The 8,343-nt window shown below is 34.1% G+C and overlaps 1 protein-coding gene across 1 annotated transcript; it reads right to left on the reverse strand.

Annotated features, from left to right (window-relative positions):
• Positions 1-5,626: 5,626 nt before the first annotated feature.
• Positions 5,627-7,428, reverse strand: LOC133304432 (uncharacterized). The gene is made up of 4 exons (XM_061504474.1): positions 7,399-7,428; positions 6,308-7,243; positions 6,038-6,181; positions 5,627-5,857 (listed from the first exon to the last, which is right to left on the reverse strand). Exons 1-4 carry the CDS (start codon positions 7,426-7,428, stop codon positions 5,627-5,629), a joined length of 1,341 nt encoding a protein of 446 aa, XP_061360458.1.
• Between the last annotated feature and the right edge of the window lie 915 nt (positions 7,429-8,343).

Raw genomic sequence — 8,343 nt, forward strand, 5'->3', positions numbered from 1 at the left:
TGTAAGCATCATTGCAAGTTACATGATTTAGGCTAATAGATTAGGATTAAAAAACATAAAAGAAACTCATTTCATAGAGTATTACACGGCAGATTTCTTAACATTCATTAATGCTCAAAACTTTTAAACTTGACTGCTTTTCTATATAACATTAACCAAACAAGAATCAGAAGAATAATTTCATAAAGAAATGATTTATTTATTTTTCAGTTAAATCTGCAACTCAACTTCAAAGTCCACTTTTCTATTGGAAGCAGTAACACTAATCAATGGACAGTAGATTAGCATATGCGCAATATTAAGAGGGGGTGCAAGGTATAAATGCAAATAGGGTGGACACAAATATAAAGGTTGAGAAAAGCAAATCTAGATGATTTCTTCCCTTTTCTTTTTTACGATAGAAAAATGTAAAAACAACAGTTACACATGTTCATAAAAAGTGCAGGAGGCATGTTATACATTAACCTAGGAACATTAATTAGTGGATTGAAATTCAGGATCAAAGTATAGTGGAATCCAAGTCTCCTTCATTCACAGTTCTCATAGCCAAAGTGCTATTTACATGAACCAACTTACTTAACATCCTGCTTAATTGATTTTTCCAATGTATTTCTTGCATGGTTTGATAAAACCTGTATAACTAACCCAGAATCTGGAAAACAGTATGTTCATTACACTCACCAGAGACACACGAGTAGGGCCAGGTGCATTGATAGAAGAAGGAGGGGGTAAAGTTGTCATGCTTTTCATCCTATTTTTCATTTATCCGCTTTTTCACAACAATACCACCTTCACAGCCGGCTTCCTAAACATTGTTTAAATCTGACTTTTACTTGTTTTCATCGATTGCTAGGCAAACTTCATTGACGGGCAACAGAGATGAAATGCCTGAACCAAACGTGGAGAACGATGAATCCCACGTCCACTTCGCCAGGAAAATATTCAGTTCTCCCCAACCAAACACTACCTAAGTGAATTTGCGTGCAATCCTTTGGACCACGAGGTGCTTCAGATGAAAACTTTGTGGGGGATATATCTAGAGCCGGCAAAACGGGCTTGGTTTGGTAGGCCAACCCGCCTGACCCGCTAAACGAGCGGAGTGGGCTGAGTTTTTCAACCCATCTCAAAAACAGGGTTGGGCAGGGCGGCTCATTTTTTGACGGGTTGATGGCGGGCATAGACAGGCCGAGACAAGTCAGTGTAAAATGGGCTCGGACTGGCGGGCCAACCCCGCCAAACAGGACAGATTGAGCTGAGTTTTTCAACCCACTTTCAAAAGCAAGACGGGACGGGCTGACTCGTTTTTTGGCGAATTGATGGCAAGCCACTTTACCACCTCTAGATATACCAGGAGAGTGGAATATTGCTCTGCTGCGTGGATTCTTCCAGGAGGAAGTGGTCCAACATATTCGGTCCTTTAATTTTGGTTTTTGTTTTTGGGCTTAGGTCCCGTTTCTGTATCTATAAAAAAAATAATAAAATTCTATACTGTAATTAACCTTTCATAGTTGTAGAAACTTTATATCAACTTTTCTATCAAACAAAATAGATTATTCGTTATTTGGAATGTCAACTTGTCTCTCGTTTTACTTTTTAACAACTGAATTTTGCTGAGAATGTCTCCAACTTACCATAACATATTTGATTGCCAACATGAGAAGATGCAAAGCAAAAAAATGATTAAACACAAACTTGTTGGTTACTCCTCATGTACTTGTTTTCCAACTATTTCTACCAATTCTTCACAAGAAAGTATATCTTATACATTAATTATAAATAATCTCAGATAAACTAGTTATGTATTTGACTATGTTTTATGCAATTATAAACTAGGGAAAAAAATATTCTTTTTTCTTTTCTTTTTCGTATTTGAAAAAAAAAAAATTCCACTACAAAGTGAAGAAGTAAATGAGAAATTGAAAAATAACTGAATAAATGAAACACAAAAAGCCTCACAAAAATAGCACAGCGGATTGGAGCACAACACATTAAACTCCAATTGCAAAGTTTTTTTTTTTTTTATGTTCCATCACTAATGTAACAGATAAAATCCCAAGAGGCCTATATACAAATAAAGGGTGGCATTTGAAGCCAAAGTAGATAGTAATCAGAGATAAGTTATAATTATTAGCTACATATTTGTAACTTTAAAAATCATAACCATCTCTTATATGAACATCAGCACACATAATTCACGAACACCATTTCTCTGATTTAAAAATTAAAGAATTACCAAAAAAATAAAAAACTGTACACATAAATTGAGGAAACACAGATAGACATAATTTCTGAAGCACTCTTTTTATAGTTTAAAAACCATGCATACTTCCTAGAAATATACATACTTGACACACAAGTAACTTATTCATGAAACACTCATAACTTAAAAATCGTACCTAGCACCTGTAGAAATACAGGTCAACTTATTTATGAAATACTCCATAACTTAAAAAGCATACACAACAATGGTAGAAATACACGCCTCCAATATAAATAGGTGACAACTTTATTCCAAAAACACCCTTAAACCACACACACTTCGTGTAGACATACACAAACTTTATTCATGAACACCATATTCCAGAAGAAAAGAAAAACCCCCAATTTGCCAATAGTTGTTGCAATGTTGTTATCCACTTAACATCTAATTGCATTCTTCGAGCCCCATTGAACCTTAAAAAAAAATTAAATTAAATTAAATACAGTTACATTAGATAGTTACTGAAAGTTAAATAACATTTTTCAACTTTAAGAAGAAAAAAAGGGAAATATTATGAGTCTATTCAAGAAAGGCAGCAATTAGCATCCAAACTATGATCAGTACAAAATTCAAGTTTACACCATATTTTACAAAGCTATGAGAAAGTAAGAGACTATCAAATTTTGGTGTTTATATGATTTCTTTTCTAGCCAGGAAAAATTATGAATTTCTATGCATGTGAATCAAATTTAATCCATTGTCATTTCTAAACTTTCTTTTTATTTCTCAAGATTAACTTGTCATGTTATCTTTTACTATGTTCGGATCAATATTTTCCTGAGATGGAAAAAAGCAAATCCAGGAAAAATAACAAACTCACCATAACATTCCATGTTTTCCGCTCTGTTGCTGCTTGAAAAACAAGACAACTAGTTTACAAGGCTAGCATGAGGGAAGGCAATGACAATAAGCTTCTCTCACCAGACAACAATTTCCTGAAGTAAATTACTACCAAAAGTGAGGTAATCAGATAAGACCAAAATAATTTAGGTACAATACATATTAATTTAACGTTCCGAATTCTTCATGAATAAAAACAAAGGACCATTATTAGATGATGAAAATGATTCTCAAAGTTATAGCTGTTGAAGGAAATTAGCAAGTGATATGTTTGGAAATAGATCCAATAAAATTTTGCTGGTATGTTTAGCTTCCCATTAGTACAACACAGAAATGATGCAAATTAAGCAGATAGAGATCAAGGTAATTAATCAGCATATATATTGAATGTCCATGAGAACTCAATTAGCTACCTGTCACTGTGCTAACTCAGGCTACCTCCTTCCTCAACTGTTGCTTGATCACATCATTTATATCACCTTTCCAAGGGACAAGGTCTATTGTCACCTCCAATTCTTCAGGTACTATGTCAGCATAACGGAAAATTTTCAAGTTGTGGCAATCTAAGAAATACAATTCTTTCAAACATGGTAAATTCAAAGTGGAACTCCCCGAGTAAAAGCTTTCAAGTTTCGGCAACCAGGACAAAAACAAAATCTCAGGCCACTGGAATATGTTCTCCTCTTCTTCTGATTCATCTCCCTCTTTGGCCACTATTTCTTTTATTGACTTACAGGCACTTACACGTATCTCCTTCAAATTAGACAATCTTTTGGCAGTAGAGGATGTGAACAAGTATTTCATACTGCGGCATTCGAAGAACCACATTTCTTTCAAACATGAAAAATTTAAAGTGGAACTCCCCATGTCAAAGCTTCCAAGTCTTGGCAATGATTCTAAACTCAAAATCTCAAGCTTCTGAAATATTATCTCATATTCATCTGGTTTATCTCCCTCTTTTGCCACTATTTCTTCCAAGGACTCACAGCCACGAACAAGTATCTGCTCCAGATTAGGAAATCTTTTGATAGTTTTGTCAGTTGAGGAAGTGAACAAGTATTTCATGCCATGGCAATCGATGAATGATACTTCTTTCAAGCATGGGAAATTCAAAGTGGATCTCCCCAAGTCAAAGCTTCCAAGTCTTGGCAATGATTTAAAAGTCAAAATCTCAAGCTTCTCAAATATTATCTCATATTCACCTGGTTTATCTACCTCTTTTGCCACTATTTCTTCCAAGGACTCACAGCGGCGTACAGATATCTCCTCCAGATTAGGAAATCTTTTGACGGTTTTGGCAGTTGAGGATGTGAACAAGTATTTCATGCTGTGGCATTTGGTGAACCACATTATTTTCAAACATGGAAAATTTAAAGTGGAACTCCCCATGTCAAAGCTTCCAAGACTTGGCAATGATTCTAAAGTCAAAATCTTAAGCTTCTCACACATTATCTCATCTTTACCAGATTCATCTCCCTCTTTAGCCACTATTTCTTTCATTGACTTACAGTCACCTACCTCCATCCAGTTTAGATTAGGCAATATTTTGGCAGTTGTAGATTTGGACAAGTACTTGAATATTGCCTTAACATAATTACATTCCCTCACTTCCAAGTATTCCAAGTTACTTAGGAAAGGAAGTAAATGAGAAGGAAGTATGACATCTGTTAAAAATTCACACCCAACCACGACTAAAGAAGTTAAGTTGTTGAAACACCAGTTTGGGACAGTCTCTGTCTGAAGCCATACCTCTTCAAAAATTAGCTTCCGCATTTATTTAATTAAACAAGTTGCGATTAATACCAATTTAATGATGTTAATACATCGGTTGCAGACGAGGTGTTACACCTTCTATGAGTTAGATCTTGTAGATTGATCTAGAGTGCATGCATGACAATAGAGATGTTGGTACATGAATCGTGTGTGGTAAATTCATCATTAATTTTTATGATTTACGGGATAAACACAAGAATAATGTAATCTTTATGATTATTGGATTTAATGCCTATTTTCTTTGAAGAACAACCGGGGAATTAGGATTCTTTAAAGAAAGTAAATAATTAGGATGTCAAGGGATCGATTATTAATTAACTTAAGGGAATCGATGGCGATATGAAAAAGGATGTTCAATCAAGGGTTTAAATCCATAACATAAAGGAGAGATTGAGGGAAACCGAATCTCTATCTGCTTTTCTTGATTGACAAGTTACTCGCTCATCATCTTTTCCATTTATTTTTTTATTTAATTTGATTCAACTCTCTTGAACAATTATCCAACTTAAGCGTAAATAGCGAATTAGTGATTGAAATCTAATCCTCGTGTGAACGATACTCTTACTCATTACACTTTATTACTTTAACAACCGGTACACTTACTTTGATCGCGACAACAACACTTATATAAAAAGAATGTTCATTTTATAATACAAAATTCAAGGTTGGAATAATATGATTGATCACTTGATTGTATATGCAAAAAAAAAGGCTCTGCATTATTCAAGATGTAGATAAAAGAAAATATGATGTCTATATATCTTGTGGTAGTCGTTCTGCCAAATAGATGTAGAATTGCCCCATAGCTCCGATGGTAAAATCACTTTTGTATCTTGATTCTAAGGTCAAAGTTTCACCATCATTAATCTTGACAGTACCTGGTTGTGGATAACAAACAGACATTCCAACAGCGTAACCTTCCTCGTTTCCCGCTTCCTTTCCCGTTCCATATTTTGGTGTTGAAGTACACAAAATCCTTCCATCCTAAATTAATCAAAAAAACATAAATTTTAGAAGTGAAGACACAATACAATATATGTCTTCCTACAATTGTATGGATTATTAAGCAAATTTATGACTTTAATACAAATGAAGCACACAAATTTAAAAATAAAAAATAAAAAATCTATAATCATGAGAATGATGGCGAATATTGAACTTCACCTGTCCATATAAAGTTGCGTTAACAACACCGGTATGCATATGAGCAGTGCCGTAGATGAGATAACCGCCTTTTTCCATTGGGATATTTGCTTTTTGGACATGAGGGGAGTTGTTATTCCCATTTTTCGGAATATCATATTCAACCTGTAACAAATTGACAAAAATTTGATACTCACACAATTCCAACAAATTAATAGATTTTGGAATTCAATTGACATTGAAATTGAAAAGTGTGGTTAAAATTTAAATGTATATTCATAAGTTATTTACCTTGCACTCATGGATTGTTTTGGAGCCATTCGACCTGACCTTATCAGTGGAATCAAGTATATAAACCTTAACAGGGACTTGAATTTTGTCCCAATCAACCCACCTTATTTTGTATCTCAGGGCAAGACTTCTAGTTGAGGCTTGAAATCCCTCTCTCAATTTGCACTGTAACTTGTCATCGCAACAAAAGATTCCTCCCTTATAATCAGGGTTCAATGGTTTGCCATCAACACCCTTTTTGGCACTAAGAAAATCTTTTGTGATATTCATAAGGTCACATCTGCATTCGGAACAACCTTTCCTATCTTGTACGCCACGTGTGTCAATGGCCATGATATTGAAGAACCATTTCTCTTCAAACCCATTAGGAATTTCTGCAGAATTACCTACTTCTACTGCAAAAGGATCTGGAATGTTTGAGGTTGTTCCTCGTGATTCACCTCCCAAGCCCCAATAATGTGGAAGAATACCACCTTGGCATGTTCCCTGGTTTCTCACAAAAATGGCTCTTTCCTTAAGACTTTTAGTTGATTTTGGGTCGTCAAAGTATTTTAAAGCAAACCAATGATGGAGGTAAGTTTCATACAAAGGCACAGGATTCCCTTTTTCATCAATTAGTTCAGCATCAAAACTCTTAATACCAACATGACCTCTTGGGAAATCAATATCTACCATTTGTGTCTCCACAACTGATCCTGGTCCCATTTTAAACTTTTTAGACACAAAAGTTGCTGACTTGATGTGTCTTTTGGGATCCTCATAATACGACTCAATATGACCTATTTTAGATTCATTAATTAACAAATTATTTTTCTTCAAAGATGTCCTAAGAAGAGTTTCGGGATCCAATACAAAGGACGAGTATGTTGTGCTCGATAGAAACACTAGTATTGATGAGGAAAGCATCATTGCTTTAAACATAAACCTCATGCTCACCTGTACATACATATATAAATCATTAAAAACTATCACTTATTTTATTTACGAATAAAGCTTGTATTCTAATGTTATTATTTCATGTAACTTTATAATAAACAATTCAAGATTCAAACATAAATATGTTCAAAAATTGGATGACGAGAATTGCATACCACACGAGAATAGGAGGAGGGAATGACCATGGTAGAGATTTGGTCTTTTCGAGATTCCAAGCAACTTTTGAAATTTGGAAATGGCGGTTGGAGATAATTTTGTGTACTCATGGAAGTCTTGTCCGCTAGTTTTATAGTAGAACTCGGCAATAGCATATCTGGCGTAACTTAATGCCAATTCCACACAAAGTTGTTTTTACCGGTTAGTGGTTTGGACAAAATTTGATGACCAAGCTGGGTATGCGACAATGCAAGCCATTAAACAACTCTCTATAGTTATTTATAGGAACAACAACTTGGTCTTGATGGCAGTTGATATTTTATCTCAACAATAATAGTCTATCTAGCAATTTCCTTTTAATGCGAAAATTTGTTAGAGATTTTTTGTTTTCCTTTTCCTTTTTCGTTTTTAATTTCTGTTAGAGGTTATCACAGAAGATACGGAAATCATGCATATGTATGAAAACAAATGTTATGCCATATATTATATATTTTTCGATGGCAAAGCTGCTTTAATTAAGGTACGTAATTAATTATCTTACAGCACCACGTGGTGTCACTTTTTTTCAACAAAAATAAGATTTAAAGGTTTTCAGACTATCAAATGCTTTACCAGATCAATAAATGAGATTTTTATTGTCACAATAACGATTAAAGATGACAAAAAATAATATATTATTGGCACATAATTTTATCTTTTGTTTTTAAATGAGGCTCTTCGAAAATTGTTTTTTTGCAACATTTTATGTGCATTGTTGAATCAAGTGATCATTAAGCATATCAAACAACATATATTACAAAACTATTTCGGTTTGCATGGACGGTCAAACAAGAAACAAAACAAAAAGTTTTCCTCTGACTTATCTATTGATCTTATGGCGATTAAACAATGATGAATTTTTTTTAAGGGCAGTAATGATTGATTAATGGTGAACTAATGATATA

Source organism: Gastrolobium bilobum, unplaced genomic scaffold (assembly GCF_033153095.1).
Source record: "Gastrolobium bilobum isolate Gb01-03AN ecotype WA unplaced genomic scaffold, APGP_CSIRO_Gbil_v1 utg31644, whole genome shotgun sequence".
Lineage (NCBI taxonomy): Eukaryota > Viridiplantae > Streptophyta > Magnoliopsida > Fabales > Fabaceae > Gastrolobium > Gastrolobium bilobum.